This window comes from Molossus molossus, unplaced genomic scaffold, assembly GCF_014108415.1.
Source record: "Molossus molossus isolate mMolMol1 unplaced genomic scaffold, mMolMol1.p scaffold_m16_p_11, whole genome shotgun sequence".
NCBI lineage: Eukaryota > Metazoa > Chordata > Mammalia > Chiroptera > Molossidae > Molossus > Molossus molossus.
Genome location: NW_023425346.1, coordinates 101,472,164 through 101,497,508, shown reverse-complemented (window position 1 = coordinate 101,497,508; position 25,345 = coordinate 101,472,164). Strand labels below are relative to the sequence as shown.

The window sequence follows — 25,345 nt, the reverse complement described above, 5'->3', positions numbered from 1 at the left end:
CTGGCTCTCTTCATTTTGTTCAGGTCCCTGCTCAAATATCCTCCTCTCAGAAAGGTCTTCCCTGATTAATTAAAACAGCACCACCTCACTGTCATTACTCTACCCTCTCACCCTGGTTTATTTTTCATCACTGTACTTATCACTACCTGCGAATGCATTACATACTTACTTACTTTCTGTTTCCCAAATAGAATTTAGGTTTCATGAGCACAGAGGCTATCTACTTTACTCACTGCTGAATTTCAAGAGTTGAGAACAGCATTTAGTAATCACTCAAATATATATATGTATATATATATTGAATGAATGAATATACTAATTAATTAAGAAATTACTTACATGGAATTGATCTTCCCTGATAAACTGTAAACTCCATGAAGTGACTGTGGTTAGGCCTGACAGCATGTACTCAAGTCTCATTGGAATAAATAAAGAACCAGAGATGGCACACTACATCTAACATTTCCATATATTGATCTATCCATCTCACAAAACCTAATCCAAATGGCTTGGATTTTTTATAACCCAGAATCCACCACATAGTCTTCCAGTTCCTCCCCATCCCATCACCCTCACCTGCCTGAGGCAAATAAATTCTCCCTTTTCTGAAGTCCCAAAGCAATTTATCTATACCTCTTCTATGGCACTTCTCAATTTCTTCACTATATTAGTATCATCTATATATATGATTTACCTCATCTGTTAAGACTATATGCTCACCTATTATACCTTTGTATATTCTACAGCAATTTGCATAATCAATCTAGGTACTCAATATTTGGTTAATAAACAGATGAATAAATGGGTAGAACAATGAATAAATATAAAAGGTCATCAGGATGAAAGAGAGCTTTCAGAACAGTTTCCAAATATAAGAGTATGTGAGTCAGAAATTAGAAGCCCAATTTTCCTTGAATATGTAAAGGAGGAGGGCTTCTTCTGTGGGATTGACCTAGAAAAAGTTGAAAAGTCGAGTTCAATAGTTCCCTACTTTGAAGTTTAGCAGATCCCTAAATCTGAGATCAGATAAAAGTTATGAACCCTTCCTCCACAGAAAAATGCATATCTACAAAAAGAGAGAAAATACTCCGTAAACAAGTACAGAGTAAGGAAAGTAAAGAGTCTGGTGCTAAAGGCTACCAGTTCAGGTTGGTCAATATTTTGGAGAGCTCTGGGCTCCGAGTAAGAGGCAAGGAGCCTGAGGAGAATGGATACATTACTGACCTGGTAAACTTAGGAATTTAAAAATTCCTCTGGTTTGAGATGCAAATTAAAACAACTATAAGGTATCACCTCACAGCTGCCAGAATGGCCGCCATCAACAAATCATCAAACAACAAGTGTTAGTGAGGGTGTGGAGAAAAGGGGACTCTAGCACATGGCTCGTGGGAATGCAGACTGGTGCAGCCACTATGAAAAAGAATATAGTGTTTCCTCAAAAAATTAAAAATTGAACTGCCATTTGAGCCAGTGATCCCACTTCTAGGAATATATCCTAAGAAGCCTGAAACACCAATCAGGGAGAATATATGTACCCCCATGTTTACAGCAGCACTATTTATAATCGCTAAGATCTGGAAATAGCCCAAGTGTCCATCAATAGATGAGTGGATAAAAAAGCTGTGCTACTTATACACAATGGAATACTATGTAGCTGTAAGAAAGAAAGATCTCTTATCATTTGAGACGACATGGAAGGACCTAGAGAGTATTATCCTAAGCAAAACAAGACCAATCAGAGAAAGACAAATATCACATGATTTCTCACTTATTTGTGGAATATAATGAACAAAACAAGCAGATGAATAAAATAGACCCAGAGACAAAGAAGTAGAGTACAGACTGACAAACCTCAGAAGAGGGGGACAGGGTGGGTGGGGTGAGATAAACCACAGAACTTATATGCATGTATGCATAACCATGGTCATAGACAACAATGCTGGGGGTGGAGGGGCGGGATTGGAAGGAGGGTGTCATTGAAGAGAAAAGGAGAAACATCTGTAACAAAAATAAGATAAAATAATGAAAAAAAATAAAAATTCCTCTGGTTTCCTCCACACGCCTGAGACAGTGAAGCAGCTGACTGCATGTATTATTCCAAGTGTATGCTGCAGCTGGGAATAGTTCTCCCTTGGAGAGTTAGTCTAGTCTCTGGAGGACAGGACAGAAACAGGTTGGTGAGGAGATCAAATCACTGGGTCATACAAAACTTTTTCACTCTCAGTCTTGTTCCATGAACAGGGTGGGATAAGCATCACATAAACCCTGCTAATAAAATTCAACAGTATAAATATAGGAGAGATCAACTGGGGAGTACTGATCTGAAATTAAAGTGTCACTTGCAGCTACTAAAAATGCTCAAGAAATAGCACTCTACAACACTTAATTTAATTTCCTTTAACTCCCCTTCCCCAAACACAAATGTGTACACACATATGCATATACACACTCAGTAACATATGTTAGATACACCTACAGTTAGTTTTACCAAGGATAGATCCGTAATCTACTATTGTCTCCTCTTGGACGGTAAAACAGGGTGATAGAGTAGTGTGCAGTTATGATAAGGAAAGGTGATCCCCTTTCTCCATCAGGCTGCAATCCTCACTCTCTGGGGGATGGAGAGCAATAATCTTGCCTCTTCAGTTGCACTGGGAGGAACCCTGAAAACCATTAGGGAGGAAGTTGAGGGGAGGCTATGAGAAGCTTACCACTGAAAGGAAAAGGAAGGAGGCCTAAGGTCAGAATCTTGAGTTGAGGGACCCAAGAGAGGAGACAGATAGACCTTTGGGAAAAGCTGGGTAGGTGTAGCATAACTTCTCTACTTTAAGAGGAACATAAACCTAGTGTTAGAAATAGAATGGCAAAATGCCTTGTAGAATCCCCCTCCTTCAAAGACAAGAACATTTGCTGAGTCAGAGACACTATGCAATTATGTGAGTGGAAAATGGCTAAGGAAGATGCTAATCTTCCAGAATTTTAGAAAATAATATATGAGAAAATATATAGGGAAATATGTTTTAAACATACATAAAAAGCACTGCCATAAAAGAAAATAATAAATTCAACTCCGTTAAAAATTAAAATTTTCCTTTCATTCTAAGATAACATAAACAAATTTTAAAGATAAACCATAGAAGTGCTCATATCTAGAATGTATAAAGAATGCCTACAGACCAATGAAAAACAGACAACCCAATAGAGAGAAATGGGGGAAAGCTTAAAGACATGTCACAAAACGGAAATTCGAAATAGCTAATAAAGACGGAAAAGTGCTCAGCCTCCTTAATCATGAGAAAAATGCAAAATAAAACCACAATGAGATATCACTATAATCCCACAATTGGGCAAAAACTAAAAATCTTGACAACAGCAAATGTTAGCAAAAATGTATAGCAACATAGTGCTGGTATGAATGTAAACTAACCCAGCCCTTTGTAGAACAGACGAGGACTGTGAGGTGTAGAAAGCAGAGCCATTCGACTGCTGCCCTGGCCTGCTTCCCTCTGGGTTCTGACAGGTGAGCACATGGAAAGGGGAAAACTGAGCTGGGAAAGGACAGAGATGCAAAATCAAGGAGGTAAGAAAATTCAGACTTTCCTTTAGGAAAGGCAAATAATACTGAAATGTACATTAAGAGTGAGAAGGGAGGATGAAGAAGACATGAAAAGTCCAGAATGCCAACTTAATGAGTCTGGTCTACTGTAAAACAACTAAAGTAAAGAAGTAGAAAAAAGTAGTTAAGAGCAGGAACTCTAGTACACAAACAGGGTTTGCGTCATGGCTCTGCCGCTTACTAGCCATTAAATAACTTTGGGAAAGTTATTTAATCCCTTTGAATTCATTAGCTTTAAAATGAGGACAAGAGTATCCAATATCATAAGGTTATTGTGAACACTAAGATAATATATGAAAGCTCTTAGCACAGGTACATGAAACATGATAGGGAGCTTAATAAGTGAATTTATACAAATTCAGTTTTTAGACCTTAGAATTCCAGGTGATAAAGGACCATCCAGGTGGCAGCTGGAAATGTAGGTATGAAGATGGAAGAGTGCCTTGGGGGACCAAAATCCAGATTAGAGAACTAACCACAGTGGGTTAACAATAAAGTAAAGGTGTCTCAGGGCCAAGTGTCAACTGAAAAGAGAAGCTGAGACTATGGCCCTGATTAAAGACTAAAATATAGAAGTTCAACAAGGGAGAGGAGTTAATGAAGTAGAGATCATTTTAATATAATTATAAATATGTTAATCATAATAAACACTAAGGCTTTTATTATCACTCTTAATATTTACATATACTAACTGATTTGACCCACACAATGACCCCAAGTGATAGAGAGGAGAATAATTATCTCCATCTCACAAAGGAAAAAACAACCCCACAACTAATAAATAGCAGAGCTGTGACAAGCACACATATCTAGGGCTCAAGGTCCAATGCTCTGAAGCTGGACACTCCTATGAGAGATTTCCTGCAAATAGATTCAGAGTGAGCTTTGCAGACAGCTCCCCACCACTAACATCCACTGCACACAATGCCTCAATCTTTTGTCTGACTGGCAAATAATCAACATTCAAGTCCCAGCTCTTCTGTGAATGTGTCTCTGACTACTCTCCCTCTCTTAAGAAATATTCTATTCCTTCCCATGTTTCACTGCTATTCCTTAACTATTCTTTCATCCTAAGGTTTCTTAACCAGGTTATATTCCATTTATTAATTTGCATATTTCTCTTTCCAACCAGGCAGCATACCATGTCACGTTCATTTTTATATTGCCCAGAGGGTCCCAAAATGTTTGGCATATAAAACATGCTTAATGAAAATTGGTTTCCTTTTCTCTTCTTCTGAAGGGAATGAGAAAGGCTTGAATCAGCTCTAAAAGAAACATTCTTTAAAAATTGCAAGATATGAGTGAAATAACCACCAAGCAGCAAGAGTCAGCTAACCTGAGATGCTTGTCAGCACGATACTGCACTCTCCCCCATGAACCATGTCTGGAGACCAGGAGTCATCAGTTATTTTATCACTGTTGAAATTTATCACCATAAGAAGGAAATATAAATACATGCAAATCAATAAAACTGGAAGCCATTTAAATAAATGCATTTTTCTAAAATAACCCTAGAGCTTCATATCTAAATTATAACTCCAATTTCAATATAAACTCAAAGTAACCATACAGTTGACCATTCCCCAATTTGAAAAAACAAACTATTTTAACAAGAAAAGTCACAAATGCCTACATAAAGAGAAAGTATAGATCTGAGCACAACTTCCAAGGGCATTTCTTGATTCCTTCAGAGTTGTAAAGACCGATCCATTCCCTGAAGGGTGGAGGGGAGAGGGGGACAATTACACTGAGCTGTAAATTAGATCAACTGCAAATAGCAACTGAAATTTACCAGAATCAATAATCTGGCCACTTCAAAACTGTTTGATATTGATTAGATTTTCATCCCCTTCTTTTTAAAATTAATATAGTAATCATGTATTGCACTGGACAGCAACAGAAAGAGTCCCTGTAACCAAACAATTCCAATGGAATCCCAAATAAAAATGCCAAGTAACTCTTCCATCACACATGGCCTACCCAAACTCCAAACGTGAAACAATTCATAGTTTCCTTATTTACTGATATAGAAAAGCCCTTCCTTGACATAAAAGCCATCTTTGAAGAGTGCTATTTTAAATCTTATAAAAAAGAGAAAGTCGCCCTGGCCAGTTTGGCTCAGCGGTTAGAGCGTCCGCCTGCGGTCCGGAGAGACCCGGGTTCTGTTCCCGCTAAGGGCATGTACCTCGGTTGCAGTTTGTCCCCGGCCCTGGTAGGGCCGTGCGGGTGGCAGCCACTCGATGTGTCCCTTTCACATCGATGTTTCCCTCTCTCTCTCTTCCTCTCTCTCCCTTCCACTCTGTCTGTACAAAAAATGGAAAAATGTCCTCGAATGAGGAAAAAAAAAAAAAAAGAGAAAGTCTATATTAGCACTGGAAAATTCTGTTCCAGCAAATAAATTCTATTACATTCCCCTAGCAAGGGGGTTGCTATCAACTTGGTATAATGGAGCTTTTCTAGAAGATTGACATATACCTGTCCACCTACACTTTCTGCTGACAGGGCTGTTTAATTTAGATGGTGTTGGCTGGAGACTTTGTGCACAGGAGATAATGCCCTGCCCATCCCACTACCTGAGCCTCTGGTTCAGACCTAATGCATGTCAAAGTCCACCTAGGAACTACTTTTTTTTGCTTGGCTCCTCCAGCCAGGCTTAAGTGACAGCACTCACATGCCACACATGTTTGAACAAACTTTCAAATCCCTTAATGGCACACTTGGGACAAAGTATAATACACTGTTCAGGAAATACCTTGGAGCCAAGAAAAGCAATTGATATTTCCACAGAGAATTCCTGACAAAGCTTGCCAATAGCTTCTTTCATTATAAAATATGACCATGAACACTATCGTTTTAAAGACGTATTACAGACATTCTTAAAGGCGTATCTGTTATTGGGAACTTTGTTTACTTAAGGTAGTTCCAAAAATACCTTTTATTTAGTTAATAGGAACAGAACAAATTATCTCCATTCTTCTGTTACTTAGGCCAAAATCCTGTTATCCTTCTATGTCAATTAACCACCCCCTCTCGCTCCCCCCCTCTCACACACACACCACCACCACCACCACCACCACCATCACATCTGTTAGCTCATCCTGTCAATTCTACCTTCACTGCCACCATGGTCCATCACCTCTCTCACCTGGATATAGGTAACAGCCTTGTAAGGGATCTTCTACCCTTGCCCCTTTTCAGTCTATTCCCAACAAAGCAGACAGAGAAACACAAGTCCTATCATGTCAGTACTCTAAATCCCCCAAGGCTTTCCACCTCCATTAGAGCTAAAACCCAACTCCTAACTGATACATAGCCCCTACCTAATCTATATACCCCAACCCCACGAGCCCTCTGATGTCATCTTCAACTATTCTCCAGCTCAGCCTCTTTGCTGTCCTTTGAACACATTAGGCTCATATCTGCTGTTCCTCAAGGTTACCACAAGGACAGCTCCCTCATTTCCTTCGGTTCTTACTCAAAGTCACCTTCTCAATGAGGCCTTCTTCAGTCACCCTATTTAAAATCTCAATCACATCCCCAAAATTCTTATCTCTCTTATTTTATTTTTCATCTTCAGTACTTATCACTATTGAGCACACTAAGCATAGAATTGTATTTACATTATTATGTCTGTCCCAGTGGAATGCAAGCTCCATGAAGGCAGGGACATTTTTTGCCTATTTGCTCACTATTCTAGCCCAACACTGAACATAGTACCTAACACAGTGTCTTCTAGACAATTCCATCTTTATATGCTACTATCTCCTTACATTCAAAGCATCAAAAACTACTCTAGTCCTTCCTCTCACAGAAGTTCCCATTCTGGTCTCCTTTTAACACCACATGGACCACTTTTTCAAACCTTTCAAACCTACAACCACATTTGACTCTTCCTACTACTGAATATACTGCTTCACCAAACCCTTCACTTGTCTTTTTACAAGCACTATATTTTTGTTTTTTATTATGTTTTTATTTTTTAGAGGGAAAGTAACGGAGAGATAGAAACATTGATCAGCTGCCTCCTGCACACCTCCTACTGGGGATAGAGCCCACAACCCAGGCATGTGCCCTGACCAGAAATCAAACCGGGACCTCTCAGTCCATGGGACAATGCTCAATCCACTAAGCCACACCAGCTGGGCTTACAAGCACTCTTATATCTCCACAAATTCCCCGGTATTCTCAATGCCACTATCCTACAAATTTCTAGAAATAAATATCTGATTAAATTATCTTCTGACTCAAAAAATTTCTATAGATTTCTCTTCCCTAGAGAAACTAACTGTTCTTTGGCTTACCATTCAAAGACCTTGACCTTCTCAATGTCCACTGACCTTTTAACTATTTTAACCTTACCTGCCAATGTTTTCCATTATAAACTGATCAGAGACAACTGCAAACTCTTTCCTGGCTTAGATCACAGCAATCCATGAATAGGTTTCTAACAACTTAGAACAATATAATCTGTCTTCCTCTTTCTACTTCTCTGTGACTGCAGTAAGGAAAACTATATAACTCTCTTTTAAAATGGTTTAGCTATTTTAAGAGAAAAAAGAAGAGGGTTCCTGCAACAATGACATCTATCTGTCAAGGAGAAGACCATGCTTGGGTTTTAGGAGAAGAATGCAGAAGTATGAGTCATCAGGCCTTTGGGTTTCTGGACATTGTTTCTAAGAGGTCACAGGACTTGAATCAGAATTAAGGGTGTCCTATAACATGTGTCTTCCTTTCTCTTCCGCATGGCCACCACAAACAACTAACTACAACCTAACTCTGGTACAACCAAGTCTCTGTACCTAGTCTCCAAGGAGAGTAAAAAGCAGGTATGCATCCCCTAGAGGAAACCCAGTTCACAGAATACAGCAGAATCCAACTAGAGCAATCTCAGTAACAAGGTGATAAATATGCTGACGCCAGAAATGAGCACAGAGGTAGGGAAGAGAATTTGGGAGACCATAACACCAAGTTCTGAAGTTCAGCAACAGTTTTTAAAAAGTCAGAAAAGAAGCTGGATAGAGACAAATCAGGGAAGGCAAGTCCTAAAGATGAGTTCCTGAGAGAGAGCACTTTCAATCGAGCTCATGGAAGGAACAGATGATTACTCAGAAAGAATATATGCATGTACATGTAACTGTGCATCATGGTTGCTTTTGTTTGATTCTTACTCTTTATTGTATTTTGACTTAAGTCTTTAAAACATACACAATGTATTAATTATGATCGTTTTAGCTGGTAGAGACAGAAAAACCAGACAGAATTGGCTTTTTTAAAGTAACTTATTGATTTAGGCTATTGAGCTAATCTGATCAGATTGAGAGGTTTAGCTGATATTTGTAGGAATGTGTGACTCGTGTGTGTGTGTGTGTGTGTGTGTGTGTGTGAGAGAGAGAGAGAGAGAGAGAGAGAGAGAGAGAGAGAGAGGACGCGCGCGCTCAGATTTCCTCAGTATTTGCTCCATTCCCAGAGTGGCCTCCCTCCTCAGTGTCAAGAAGGATCCCAGCAGCTTCAGAATAATATCCCATCTGTGTTATAAAAGAAGACTTATCACTCATCAATGCTAAGACAAACTAATTAAAAAATGGGTAAAAGACTGCACAAATACTTCAGAAAACACTATATACATACACACACACACACACACACACACACACACACACATATATATATATATATATATATGAATGACCAATGAACACACAGGCAAAAAATGTTCAGCATCCTTTTGTCAACAGGGGAATGCAAAACAAAAGACAACAAATAATGATAACAACAAAAAGTACATATTACTTATACACTCACCAGAATGGTAAAAATTATAATACTATGTCCCAGTGAGGATGTGAAAAAACTGAATCTCTTATACATTTTTAATGGGCACGAAAAATGGTGTACTACTTTGGAAAACAGCTGCATAGTTTCTTATAAAGATAAACATATGCTTACTATGACCCAGCAATTCCAATTCTAGGTATTTAACCAAAAGAAATAAAAACATATGTCCATACAAAGAAATGTACTGCAATGTTCACTGCAATTTTATTCTTAATGGTCTAAAACTGGAAATTATCCAAATGTCCTTCAGCAAACTCTGGGACATGCATACAATGGAACGCTATTCAAAAATCCTAAACAACATGAATGAATCTCAAATAATTATGCTAACATAAAAAGGCCAGACTCAAAATAATTCCATTTATATGACAATCCGGAAAAGGCAAATCCATAGGGACATAAAACATAGCAGTATTTGACAGAAGTTGTAGGGTAAAGGGAAGTGTTAACTAGAAGTGGTCACAGGAAAATTTGGGGGTACAATGGAACTGTTTTCTATCTTGACTGTGGTAGTGGTTACACAAATTTATACATGTTTTAAAATTCACAGAACTGGATGCTAAAAAGTGTAAATTTTACTACATGTAAGTATGTAAACCAAATAAATCTCTTTTGTACCCAAACAAGCTTAGCATCTATATCTAGGGGCCAGCAAAACTCAACTGAAACATCAAAAGTATGAGCCGAAGTTATCAACTGATGATACCAAATATGTATTTTTTATTCTGGCAAAATGTATAATCCAAGAAATATTTATCAAAATCTTATAATGTACAAGGCATCTACCAGGAATTAACTCCTCCTTACAGTGAGGTGACACTTCATAAAACACTTTCAAAATTATCATCACTAGTACTGCCCTGCTACCTGGACATACGTAGGACCACAAAGCATATCCCCAATATCTTTAAGTAGAAGTAAACATCATTCCAATGGTATAAGCTCTAGGCAAGAAAAAGGATTGACTGCTTCCTACAGAAATGACCAAAGAAGTGTTTATGAAAGATGGTGGTAACCGCACGTGTCAAGAGGATGAAGATTAATGAAAAAGAATAAAGACATACTTCACAGAACTAGAACAAATACTTCAAAAGTTCATATGTGTTGCGTCCTCTTCTAACCATGTTGTCTGACAAGGTCTGGACATGGAGAGGAAAGCTTCAAGGATGCATCTGCTAGGAAGAGGACATGGCATGGGAGTGGGACTAATTGGTATTACGGGAAATATACTAAGAGTTGTTATTCTGATTTACCTGATGACTAACCTGGGAACAGCAAACAAAATATTTGAAATCTTGCCTTTTCAATTAAATTCTGAAGAAATGCCAGCTTCCCCTGAAACAGTCACCACTGCATGACCGGAATGTCTTTTAACAATTTACTAATTCAATTAGGTAAAATATTTCCCCCAAAAGTCTCTAATAAACAAGTCATAGATGAATTGCAACAAGTAGAACTAATGGAGGCACCCTATACTCCTGTGCCTCCTCCCCAGATAAAAGGAGTATTTCACAAAGAATTCCTGACCCTCCCTTGCCCTTTACAAGAGTATACAATGAAAATATATTAAGAATAGTTAACAAAGACGGACTACATGTCCCTTACACTAGCTTGCCTTTCATGAAACAGTTAGCATGCCAAGGTCCTCCCTGGTGCCTATGGTCCAAAAAACAAGAATGTTCGATTCTATTTCAATTGAATAGATATTATAAGAAATGTTGCCCTTATCTCCTTGGAGATTTTAAACAAAACATAGCTGATCTAGAGAAAGAGAAAAGAAATAGGGGTTAGAATAAAGTTAATCAATAACCTTAGACAAAGAATCAAAAAATCGTATCTTAGTGCCAATATTTTACTGTTACAAAAATAAGTCTACCTATTATTCTGTTCCTTTCCTTTGTCTAATTGAAACTAACCTCCTGGAACTATGATACTTAACTTTCTGCTTCTGTAACCGCAAATGCTTAATCTATGCCAAAAAGGAGAGTATATAATCACAAAGAAAATTACAATAAATCGGAACAGTGTCACACTGCCTCTGAGTCGTGTAGTCATCTGTCTCCTGGTGCCGCCTTACCCACCTTCGGGACCTCCTGGATCCTGCTGCAGCTGGACTGCGGCACATATGGAACCAAAAAAGACCCTGAATAGCCACAGCAATCTTGAAAAAGAAGAACAAAGTTGGAGGGATCACATTACCAGATTTCAGGTTATACTACAAAGCCACTGTAATCAAAACTGCCTGGTACTGGCACAAAAACAGGCAGATAGAACAATGGAATAGAATAGAGAATCCAGAAATGGACCCAAGACATTATGCTCAATTAATATTTGACGAAGATGGCAACAGCGTACAGTGAAGTAAAGACAGCCTCCTTAATAAATGGTGTTGGGAAAAATGGACAGTTACATGCAAAAAAATGAAACTAGACCATCAACTTATACCATACACAAGAATAAACTCAAAATGGATAAAAGACTTAAATGTGACCCATGAATCCATAAAAATCCTAGAAGAAAATGTAGGCAACAAAATTTCAAACATCATTCGCAGCAGAATTTTCACTGATACATCACCTAAGGCAACAGAAACAAAGGAGAAAATGAACACATGGGACTACATCAAACTCAAAAGCTTCTGCAAAAGAAACAACCATCAAAACGAAAAGGAATTCCACTATATAGGAGACCATAATCGCCAATGATGCATCAGATAAGGGGTTAATTTCCAAAATATATAGAGTGTTCATACAACTCAACAAAAGAAAAAGAACCCAATTAAAAAATGGGCAGAGAGCCCTGGCCAGTTTGGCTCAGCGGTAGAGCGTTAGCCTGCAGTCCAGAGAGACCCGGGTTTGGTTCCCGCTAAGGGCATGTACCTCGGTTGCAGTTTGTCCCCGGCCCTGGTTGGGTTGTGTGGGTGGCAGCCACTCGATGTGTCCCTTTCACATCGATGTTTCTCTCTCTCTCTCTCTCCCTCCCCACTCTATCTGAACAAAAAATGAAAAAGTGTCCTTGGGTGAGGATTAAAAAAAAAAAAAATGAGCAGAGGACCTCAATAGACACCTCTCCAAAAAGGACATACAAAAAGGACAAAAAAAAGGCCAAGAGACATATGAAGAAATGCTCAACATCACTAATCATCAGAGAAATGCAAATTAAAACTATGAGGTATCACCTCACACCTCTTAGAATGGCCGCCATCAACAAATCATCAAACAAGTGTTGGCGAGGGTGTGGAGAAAAGGGAACTCTAGTACACTGCTGATGGGAATGCAGACTGGTGCAGCCACTGTGGAAAACACTGTGGTGTTACCTCAAAAAGTTAAAAATTGAACTTCCATTTGACCCAGTGATCCCACTTTTAGGAATATACCCTAAGAAACCTGAAATACCAATCAGAAAGAACATATGTACCCCTATGTTCATAGCAACACTATTTACAATAGCTAAGATCTGGAAACAACCTAAGTGTCCATCAGTAGATGATGGATTAAAAAGCCGTGGTACATATACACAATGGAATACTATGCAGCTGTAAGAAAAAGAAATCTCTTATCCTTTGAGATGGCATGGAAGGACCTGGAGAGTATTATGCTAAGCGAAACAAGCCAAGCAGAGAAAGACAAATATCACATGATCTCACTTATTTGTGGAATATAATGAACTAAATAAACTGAACAAAATTAACCCAGAGACATAGAGGTGGGGTACAAACTGACAAGCCTCAGAAGATGGGGATGGGGGGAAGAAATAAACCACAGAACTTACATGCATGTATGCATGACCAATGAACACAGACAACAAAGCTGGGGATGGGGCGGGGGGTGGAGGGGAGAAGGGTGTCAATGGGGGAAAAATGAGAAACATCTGTAACAAAAACAAACAAACAAACAAATAAATATCCATAGAATGTATACCAAAAATGAATCCAAATGTAAACTATAAACTTTGGGTGATAATGATGTGCAAGTTCATCATTTGTAACAAATGCACCACTCTGATGGGGGATGTTAATAGTGGGAGAGGTATGTTTGTGGACAGGAATATATAGAAACACTGTGTAGTTCCTGCTTGGTTTTGCTGTGACACTAAAACTGCTCTAAAAATAAAATCTATTTAAAAAAAAAAAATCTAGTCTTAACAGAGTTATTCTAAAGTCATCTCGATTTGGGTCTTATGCTGGGTTTGGTGGCACTATTATTTTTTATATTTAAGCCAATGGTGAGTCTCATGATGGTAAACTTTTTTAAACCAACAATTTTCTAAGAGCACAAAGCTTTTATATGAATCATTTTCAAGCTGTCATCTTTCCCCTACTTGGACAGAAGCCTAAATTCATAATATAGTTATATATATGCCCTAAATCATAACTAGCTTCTATAAAACATAAGATAAGATATACCTATTGAAACTTTTTAAAATAAGAAACAAAATTTTAACGGCAGTAACAAGCAACAATATCACACTACTATTAATTACAAACTCTTTATGGTTTATGAATATTACAAAATAAATGCCAGTACATTTCATTCCTTGCCTTTCATTTACAAAAATTACACCATTAACATAATTCAAAGATCAATAGATTTACTCTGCATCACCCATTGTATTTTAAAACAAGAATTACATAACTAAGGATGATCTGCTTCTGTAACCGCAAATGCTTAATCTATGCCAAAAAGGAGAGACCATCTAGATCATTTTCAAGTACTTCTGAATTATTTTTTCATTAGTGGCAATGAATTTGTAGTAAGTGTTATACAAGCTTTTGCCTGATCTCTGTAACAACCAATGACATATAACTCTTTTTGAGGACTCTTTCTGGCCAGTGAGTTGTGAGCAGAACTGATAGTCACTTTTGGAGAAATGCACTTTATTTTTTTAAATACGTTTTTATTGTTTTTTTAGAGAGAGGGGAAGGGAAAGAGAGAGAGAAACATCCATGTGAAAGAGAAACACTGATCGACTGCCTCCTGCACGCCCCCTACTGAGGATTGAGCCTGCAACTCAGGCATGTGCCCTGACCAGGAATCGAACCGGGACCTCTCAGTCCATGGGACAATGCTCAATCCACTAAGCCACACCGGCCAGGCAAGAAAGGTATTTCATTTATTTATTTTTTTATCCTCACCTGAGGACATTTTTCCATTTTTTGTTCAGATAGAGTGGGAGGGAGAGAGAGGAAGAGAGAAAGAGAGAAAGACCGATGTGAAGGACACATTGAGTGGCTGCCTCCCACAAGACCCAAACAGGGCCGGGGACAAACCAACCGAGGTACGTGCCCTTAGCAGGAATCAAACCTGGGTCTCTCTGGACCACAGGCTGATTCTCTAACTGCTAAGCCAAACTGGCCAGGGCAAGAAAGGCATTTTAAATGTGGCCCTCAAGGATTCTCTTTCCTTCTGTCACAGGACAGGGGAATACTCCTGATGGCAGCTGTTCCATTCACTTGGAACAAAGCTCTAAATGATCTTGATGGGCAAGGACCATGAGGAAGAAATAAGGCAAGTCATTCCACAGCATGACCTTACCTACCACATAATTGTCCAGCAATTTAGGCACTTCAAAGAAATGCTTATTAAATCGTAAACATTTTATGTCAACATTTTACATCAATATTTTATTCTACTATGAGTAAATGTCGTCAGTGGTAAATTCAAGAGCAAGAAACCATAAATTTGAGTTATTCCATGATCTTGGCCAAACTATGACTCTCAGTCCTCATATTTCAAAAAAGAATACAATAGTAATATCTGACATTTCTCAAGCATTTATAATGTGTCAACATTGCTGTCAGTACTTTATCTATACTGACTCACTCCTTACAATATGAGCATGAATTTCATCAAACCATCTTCATGAAGTTAAGAAGGAATGAATTCGTTTTCTAGCAAATAATCCTGAAATATTAATTGGGAGTTTCCCAGCACAAATAAGCTACTCTATCCTTAAATGATACATTCCTTATTTCAGACATTTCAATTTCAATTACAGAGATCTGAAAGCATGTTTAAGGCAGTAAAGAACCTGAAGTATTTGATCCCAGAGCTGGCAATAATGAAGAAGAAAAGATGGTTGTTAAAAATAGATTTGTGTATATAACAATTTGGGGAAAATCTGATCATGGTAGTAGATATACCTTACCTACCATACTGCTGTGGGTGGAGGCTCCAAAGACCTTGCCCTCCATCATTAACTACCTTCCAAGTCTTTTTTTGGGCCTGCCATCCAGGCCAAGAAACCAAACAATTCTAAGAAATCCTAATTCCACTGGAATTGAGGACAATCCAAAATGATAGTAGTTATATAAGAGATTGGATTAAATATAATTTAATATGATGGGTGCATATTTAAAGAAGAACTTGGAAGACAAAACTTTAAAACAATCATTTGAAGAAAAAGTTAGTTGTCAAAGGAAACAATTTACTGTACTAGACCAATTTCATGTGACCATAAGAAGGTTTGGAACAGCCGTTGAAAACCAGAGATTAAATGCGCACTTTGATTTTCCCTATTGTTTGTTTAATTTAGAATAAGAGTAGTTACTCCTATCAGTGCTTCCTTTATTCTTCCAAACTCAAGTTATTTCTTTCTTTCTGTGCCAATCTCTTCCAAAATACCCATCCATATAACTATTATTCCCTTGCTAATATGTTAGCATCATTAAATAAAAATGTTTTCTTGGTAATAGACATGTTAGAAAATATAGAATAACTGTTCCTGCTTCTACACCCTCCTTAATTCATATATAGCCTTTGCTCTGTTGTAAGTTAGGTAAAAGAATCCTGTCTCAAGAGAAATTTAGACTTAACTAACAAAGTGCTTGATTGATTGATTTGCACTGTATCCTGTCAGAACAATGCAGAGGCTCGACAAATACTTGGGGGATAAATGAATAGCATGATACTTTTCCATTGGGTATCAATTATCAAATCAATTCCAGGCTATCTTACTATATTTTTAAATATTCAAACAAAAGAATATAGAAGCTAAGTTCCAATGAGTAGAAATTTCACTTGAAATCCACCCTGACTCTTTAGCTACTCATCTTCTCTTTCACACAGTTTTACCTGATTGAGTGTAATTTTAATATGCTCTTATTGGCGTCCTTCACTCTAATGTTCTCAGGGTCACTCACTATGGTTGCTCACCCTAGTTCCCAATCAAGCAAGACAGGCAATATTTCAACAGCTTAGGCTCCTCCTATAGGAGGCCTTAGCTTTTAACCCATCTCTCAGATCCAATATATCAGAGCTGAATATGGGCTCCCAAATTTCCTTTATACAATTAGAAAGGCCCAGAATTCTGAATGTTAGGGTTGGTCTTCTGCTTTGGTTCTTGCTCCTACTAATGCTCTAGCAAATTCTACCTTGGGGATCGAATCCTACCCTTGACTCCAAGCCCAGTGGCTGCCTCTACTAGTCTGTTTGTAATACAATAGTCCCACATTTCTGAAATTAGAACCCTATCCCAAAGCCCCAGAAGTACCCACCTCCTACATGACAACTGCCTACCTGCTTTCTGAACACCTGTGCTGCATGCCCCATGAATGGGGGATCTGCTGCCAACAAGTCAGGATGGCATCTGGGTCTGTTACCCCTTTGACTCTGCACCTTGTCCAGCTCTTGATTAGACTTTTGAATTGGGTCAGCTCTCTCAATATCTGATCCACTGTCTATGACAGGTGTCTGGTAAGGTTGTGAGGCATTCTAAACATCTGCCTCCGTAATGCCCTGAGAAGCCATCATACCTCTCTAGACTTAAGATAGAACTACTAGAATTCTAATTACTTTTTCCTAAACTGTTTTTTTCCTAAAAATAATACTAGGCCTTTGGTGTTTTGAATTAAGTCATCTTCTTTACCCATGATGGCAACTTAAAATATTAGCTAATCCGAAAGCATATATTACTATTTTTTTTATTTATGCAGATTTTTGTGATACCTGACAATATCTACAGATCAAATATCTTTCTTCTTCATATCTCTGGACTAAGAAGCAGCAATGAGACCATGAAATAAGATGTGAATCTGAATCCCAACTCTATTACTCCCTAGTCCCCTAAATAAGTAAGATGTTTAAGCTAAGCCTCAGGTTTCTCATTCACAAAACTGAGATAGAGATGACAGCAAAACTAAAGAATGGTGTGAGGCACTACATACAGTTCCTGGTACATAATAAGCACTAAAAAGTTAGCAATCAACAGCAACATCCACAGATTTACATTGCTTATTTGTAACGTAAAGTATTAAAGTATTAAGAGAAGAGTCTGGCCAGAGTGGCTCAGTTAGTTGTGGCTCACGGAAGGGGTGCCAATTCGATTCCTGGTCAGGGCACATACCTGGGTTTTGGGTTTGATTCCCAGTAGGGCAACGTCCAAAAGGCAACCATTCGGTGTTTCTCTCTGTCTCTCTCTCTCTCTCTCTCTCTCTCTCTCTCTCTCTCTCTCTCTCTGTATGTCCTTGGGTGAGAATTAAAATAACTAAATAATTAAAGTATTAAGAGAAGAAAAATAATAGTTTAAACTTTTTATAGTTAACAAAAAGGATGAATGACACATTTGTTTAACAGCTATGGGAGGTGAACTTGATGGGAGAAAGGAAAAGGAAAGAGAATGGAAAGACAGAATAAAGATCAAATAAATGGCAAACAGAAGACTTAACAAAGCAAAATGCAGTATTCCGTGAGCTTCTGTAAAAGGGGGGCCAAGGACACTTGTCTTCCTGGAGGGCGGGATCTAGAGAAGTTAGGAATCCCCTGCTCTTGCCAGTGTCTAGGAGAGTTGGTTGAGGGGCTGTAGCCAATGGCATGGCAGAAAGAAAAAAGCTTTATTCCATATGTTCCTCCTCAAAGGCGAAATTTTCATAATCCTCTCTTGCCAAATCATCCTCAGCCCAAATCACTCTCCTCCTAAAACAAAATAAATCCTCTCTCCTTCTCCATTCCCATCCATCAAACCTTAGTTCAAATCTAATCTCCTCTATGAAACCTTCCTCAATTCACTCAGATAGTTTCATGCTTCTACAATACATTTCTCTTTCTATCCTGCAAACTCTACTACAGTTGTTCCCATACCCTTCCATCCAGCCTACGAGGTCCTTAAGAGCAAAGCTCATAACCTATCCAAACCTGTACCTCCAATATCTAGCACAAAGCAAGATGGGTTGAGGATGAGAAGCTCCTAGAACCCTGCACTGCTATAGGCAGAAACATCAGGATCATGGCTCCTAACCATTTTGGCAACATGCCCCCCTAGTTTTAAAAACCTGAGGAAAGCCACAGATGCTCAGCCTACACACACACACACACTCAAAAAAACAAAGGAAGAAAAGAACATTAAGCTAAAAGTCAAAAGATCTGGATTCTAGATTCTACTCTCTGGTTCTGCCAAAAACTCCAAGTTCTCAAAGAAGCCACTTAATTTCTCTTCTGACAACGTGAAAATAAACTATCATTTGCCCTTCAACTATCCTTCATTAGATGTCTGCAATAAAAAAAATTCATAAATACTAAAAATGTGGGATAGTTTTGAAATTAAAAGTGTTATATATGAGCAAATTATTTTTTATGTTGCCCCACAGCTTGATACTTTTACAGCTGTCTATTCTGCCAAAAAGCATGCTGTGAAATAAATTGACTGTTTACAACAGCTAAAAGAACTGTTGTTTTTTTCCAAAATCCCAAAGGCCCTGTAGTTTACATATCCAAGAGGGGTGAGCACAAGTATAAAGAAGCAAAGATGAATAATTCAATTAATTCACATTTGTTCACACCACTGACTACAGATTCCTCTGATAACAATTTGCTTTTGTACTAACAAACCTATAATACAATTGACCAGTATGCTTTGAGATGTTTAAATTCAACCTCGAGGATGACAGTCTGAATATTCTCTTCTCTCTAATTTGACCCCATCACTAACAACTGAACCGTGTAGGCTACAGGAAAAGAGTTCCCATCTTCAGAATGGGAAGCTGAGAAATACTCTTAACTAATGAGTCCTAAGAGACATACCTAATGGGGCTGACTTGAATATGAAAAGCAACTGTTGCCCTGGCCAGTGTGCTTCAGTTGGCTGGAGTGCCCTTCCCTACACAAAAAGGTAGTAGGTTCGATTCCTGGTTAGGGTACATGCCCAGGTTGTGGGTTCCAACCCCAGTCAGGGCACGTACAAGAGGCAACCAATTGATGTTTCTCTTTCTCTCTCTCTCTCTCTCTCTCTCTCTCTCTCTCTCTCTCTCAAAATCAATAAAAGACATCCTCAGGCAAGGATTAAAAACAAAAAACAATTGTCAGGCAGCCACATAAAGACCCTTAGGGGCTCCACAGAAACAGTACAAGTTAGGAACCCTGGACCATCCTCTACATTTCAAATCTTCTGAAAGCTGAAGAGGCCTATGCATACACCAAGGCCAGCCCTCTGACACTGCCCCTACTCTACTCCTACCAGTAACTCAAAAGGTAGGGTCCTCCCTGACAGTCTTGGCCTTTCTCTGTATCAATGGCAATACTTTACAGATATTAACTGTGAAATAGAAAAACAATAAGCTGTGTCTCTCTAAAATCAATTTAAAAAACATATCCTTGGGTGAGAATTAAAAATATTTATCCCTGCCCGGCTGGTGTGGCTCAGTGGTTGAGCATGAACCCATGTACCAAGAAGTCACACATGCCCAGGTTATGGGCTGATCCCCAGTGGGAGTGTGCAGGAGGCAGTGATCAAGGTTCTCTCTCATTGATGTTTCTAACTCTCCCTCCTGCTCCCTTTCTCTCTCTCTAAAATCAATAGAGAAAAATATACTTTTAAATTATCCTTTAATTTGTATAAGTGCGATTAGTATGTGTCTCTCCCTGCCTGCATTCCCTACCAGACTGAAAGCTCTATGAAGGCAAAAACTATGCCATTCTGATCATGACTAATTTCCCTGTGCCCTACAAATCCCTGGCACATAGGTCTAATACACTCTAGCCCTGTCAAATAAAAAGAATTAAACTTATACCTCAACAAAGCTCTGGTATAAAGTAATACTTTCCATATTTCTGGATCAGTTAATAATAAGAATTAGTATTTCCTGACCTGCTACCATTGATATGGCACCCTTCTAAGATTCTTACAGGTATTCTCATTTAATCCTCATGACACACCTATGAAGTAGGTACTATGATCATTCCCATTTTACAGATGAGGCATATGAGGCACAGACAGGTTATATAATTTACAAAGCATGTGACAAGGAAGACAGATCACAGGAGAGAGAGCAAGGAGAACAACTATAATCATTTGATGTCTGGTCACCAGAAGCTTCTAAATATCAAGCATTATGTGGCCTGTTTCTGAGGCAACCACAGGGCCTCAGGGGTCCATAAATGCTGCAGTTTATGATGCCTCATTGATGCACGATGGGTGCAAAGGGCCCTGAAAAGTCTATAATTAGAAAATAAAAATTTAACTCACCTTCCACTGTTCCTCCGGAAGCAGCTTCACGACCACCAAATCCCCATTCAAGGCTCTATTACGAGCAACAATGCCATCAATAAAAATGTCTCGATCACCATCCTAGGTTGGAGACAGAAATAAAATAATCAGCTTACCAAAGCTTGGAACCAAAAATTACTTCCTTGGTTTAAAAACTGTAGACTTGCCCTGGCCGGTTTTGCTCAATGGTTAGAGCCTCAGCCTGTGGTCCAGAGAGACCCGGGATCGGTTCCCGCTAAGGGCACGTACCTCGGTTGCAGTTTGTCCCTGGCAGTTTGGGTCGGGCGAGTGGCAACCACTCGATGTGTCCCTTTCACATCGATGTTTCTCTCTTTCTCTCCTTCCCACTCTACCTGAACAAAAAATGGGAAAATGTCCTCAGGTGAGGATAAAAAACAAAACAAAACAAAAAAAAACTGTGGACTCAGATTCCAAAATGGCGGCAGAGTGAAAGGAATCTACATAGATATCCTCCCAGGACCAAACTGAAATTACAACTAAAATAAAGACAAATCCTCGGGCAAAGACAACAAAAAAGCAGCTGGAGAAGACCATGTAACCAGGGACACTGAATCAAGCCTGGTAGGTCTGAGGAGGCATGAGAGGGCAGGCTCAGAGCCCACAGAGAGCAGCGGTTTTAGCTGTGAGCAGCTCCCTCGGGATTAAAATCCAAAGCCAACTCCACAGCATAGAGGGCCAGGACACAGCACTAAATTAGCTACAGCCACTCACCTTGGGCTCCAGCAAAGGGAGGGCAGACTAGACTGAAACTGTGTGGGGACACTCAGGATTTGGAGGGAACTGAGTTTTTGCTGAGTTGTGGCCACACAGGACAGTGGCCATCTTGCTCCTTCCCAGAGCTCTGGGGGGAAGCAGCAGCCCCTGCCTCAAAGATTTAACCCGACCCAGCTGGACCAGAGAAATGCAAACAGGCTCATTAACAATCAGCATCTGCTCCACCCTCTGGAATTTCTCTTATGCTGAACACCTGAGGGAGTTTTCCATTCAGCTGAGGGATACAACCCAAGGCTCATCAAGTAATTGAGACTAATAGCCTCCAGGCAAAACGCTAGAGGATAACTGAACCTTTCCTGGGCTTGCAAGTCTACCCAGGAAAGTAAGACTTGACAGTGGTGTTTAATATGAGTCCTCCTACACTCATCCAAACCCAGTAAAGGGAGCCACAAACAGCAGAACACCAACACCCACAGAGAAAATTTGGCAAGCTCCAGATCCCACTGAGATAGACAAAATGGTGAAACAAAGAAACAAATCCCAAATAAAAGAACAAAAGAACTCTACTGAAGATGAGATAAATGAAATGCAGTTAAGCAAGTTATCAGAGGTAGAGTTCAGAGTCTTGATCCTGAGGAAGCTCAACAACATAAGGACCTCTACACCAAGTAAAGATATAGAAATATTGAAAACCAAACAAGTGGAAATAAAGAATGACATAGTAATAAAGAACACATTGGAAGGACTAAACAGCAAAGTAGATGAAGCTGAGAACCGGATCAGGACCGGATCAGTGAATCAGAAGACAGGGTAGAAAAAAATCAACCAATCAGAAAACAAAAAGGAAAAAACAATTAAAAAAACAGAAAGACAGCTTAAGAGAAATGTGGGACAACTGGAAACATAACAACATTCACATCAGAGGAGTCCCTGAAGAAGAAGAAAATGAGCACAGGTTAGAGAATATATTTGAAGAGATAGTGACAGAAAATTTCCCTAATTTGGTGAAGGCAGAAGGCATTCAAATTCAAGAAACACAGAGAGCCCCAAGTAAGAAGAACCCAAACAGGCCCACACCAAGACACACAGTAATTAAAATACCAAAAATTAAAGACAAAGAGAGAATCCTAAAGGCAGCAATAGATAAGTAACAGGTGACCTACAAAGGAACCACCCATAAGGCTATCAGCTGACTCTCAACAGAAATACTGCAGGCCAGAAGGGAATGGCATGAAGTCATCAAGTTCATGAAAAACAAAGATCTGAATCCAAGACTACTCTACCCAGCAAGGCTAACATTCAAAATAGAAGGGCAAATAAAGAGCTTCCCAGACAAAAAAAAAAGGCTAAGTGAATATATTAGCACCAAACCAGCAAGAAATGTTAAAAGGACTGCTGTAATTAGTAGAAGAAATAGGAAGAAAAATATAACCACACTAAACAAAAATGGCAATAAATAAGTACATATCAATAATCACCTTAAATGTAAATGGATTGAATGGACTGAATAAAAAGACACAGAGTAGCTGATTAAATAAGAAAACGTGATGCAGCCCTGGCCAGTTTGGCTCAGCAGTTAGAGCGTAGAGAGAGACCCGGGTTTGATTCCCGCTAAGGGCATGTACCTCGGTTGCAATTTGTCCCCCGCCCTGGTTGGTCGTGTGGGTGGCAGCCACTCGATGTGTCCCTTTCACGTCGATGTTTCTCTCTCTCTCCCTCTCTCCCTCTCCCTCCCACCCCCCACACTATCTGTACAAAAAATGGAAAAATGTCCTCAGGTGAGGATAAAAAAAAAAAAAAAAGAAAGCGTGATTCATATATATGTTGTTTACAAGAGACTCACCTCACAACAAAAGATTCACATAGGTTGAAAGTGAAGGGATGGAAGCCCTGGCCAGTTTGGCTCAGCGGTTGAGTGTCGACCTGCGGACCAGAGAGTCCTGGGTTCTGTTCCCGCTAGGAGCACGTACCACACACACACACACAAAAAAAATCCAGTGGAAAGTAAAGGGATGGAAAAAAATCTTCAGAGCAAACAAAAAGGAAAAAAAGCTGGGGTAGCAATACTCATATCTGATAAAATAGATTTCAAAATGAAGGCCATAACTAGAGACAAAGAAGGCCACTACATAATATTGAAAGGATCTATCCAATATAACCTTGGTAAACATACAGTCATAACAGGGGACTTCAACACCCCGCTGACATTACTGAATAGATCCTCTAGACAAAAAATTAACAAGAATACAGAGACTCTAATGAAGCACTAGATCAAATGGATTTAATAGATATCTACAGAGAATTATACCCCAAAACTGCAGAATTCACATTCTTCCCAAGTGCACATGGGACATTCTCAAAGACAGACCAAATGTTAGGGCACAAACTAAGTCTCTACAAGTTCAAGAAGAATGAAATTGCATCAAGCGTCTTCTGATAACAATGCCATGAAATTAGAAATTATTTGCAACAAGAACATGCAAAGACATTTTAACACATGGAGGCTAAATAACAGTATTAAACAATGAATGGGTTACCAAGGAGATCAAGGAAGTAATTAAAAACTTCCTGGAAACTAATGAAAATGAACACACAACACAAAATCCATGGGATGCAGCGAAAGCAGTTCTGAGAGGGAAGCTCATAGCACTACATGCCTACCTCAAGAAACAAGAAAAATTCCTAATTGACTATCTAACCTCACAACTTAAAGAACTAGAAAGCAAACAAAAAGAAAACCCCAGAGCAAGTAGAAGGAAGGAAATAGTAAAGATCAGAGCAGAAATAAAGGACATAGAGACAAAAAAAAAACAAACAAAAAAACAATTCAAGCCCTGGCAAGTTTGGCTCAGCGGTTGGAGCGTTGGCCTGCAGTACAGAGAGACCCAGGTTCGGTTCCCGCTAAGGGCACGTATCTCGGTTGCAGTTTGTCCCCGGCCCTGGTTGGTCGTGCGGGTGGCAGCCACTCGATGTGTCCCTTCACGTCGATGTTTCTCTCTCTCTCCCTCCCGCTCTATCTGAACAAAAAAAAAAAAATGGAAAAATGTCCTCGGGTGAGGATTAAAAAAAAACAACAAACAATTCAAAGGATCAATGAAACAAAGAGCTGGTTTTTCAAAAAGATAAACAAGATTGATGGACCCTTAGCTAGACTCACCAAGAAACAGAGAGAACCCAAATACACAAAATCAGAAATGAAAGAGGAGAAGTAACAACTGACACCACAGAAATACAAAGGATCGTTAACAAATACTATGAATAATTATAGGGCAACAAATTAGACAACCTAAGCGAAATGGACACATTTCTAGAAATACATAGTCTCTCAAAACTGAACCAGGAAGAGAGAGAAAACTTGAACAGACCAATAACAACTAAGGAAATTGAAGAAGTAATCAAGACTCTCCCAGCAAACAAAAGCCCAGGCCCGGACCGCTTCACAGGGGAGTTTTACCAAACATTCAAAGAAGAACTAACACCCATTCTCCTCAAACTATTCCAAAATATTCAAGGGGAAGGAAGACTTCCAAACTCGTTTTATGAGACCAGCATAATTCTAATTCCAAAACCAGAAAAAGACACTACAAAGAAAGAAAACTACAGGCCAATATCCCCGATGAATGTAAATGCCAAAATCCTGAACAAAATACTAGCAAATCAGATCCAGCAATCCTTTAAAAA

At 39.1% G+C, this 25,345-nt stretch overlaps 1 protein-coding gene across 14 annotated transcripts in view; it reads right to left on the bottom strand.

Annotated features, from left to right (window-relative positions):
- The window catches only part of DIS3L2 (DIS3 like 3'-5' exoribonuclease 2), a 340,082-nt gene that overhangs the window by 245,971 nt on the left and 68,766 nt on the right, over nt 1-25,345 (bottom strand). For all 14 annotated transcript variants that reach the window (XR_004958585.1, XR_004958587.1, XR_004958588.1 and 11 more), the window contains exon 5: nt 20,909-21,010. Coding sequence is in view for 11 of the 14 variants with exons in the window: in XM_036253315.1 (XP_036109208.1) it covers nt 20,909-21,010 (102 nt within the window). In the remaining 3 variants the exon portion in view is untranslated. The remainder of the gene's footprint in view (nt 1-20,908; nt 21,011-25,345) is intronic.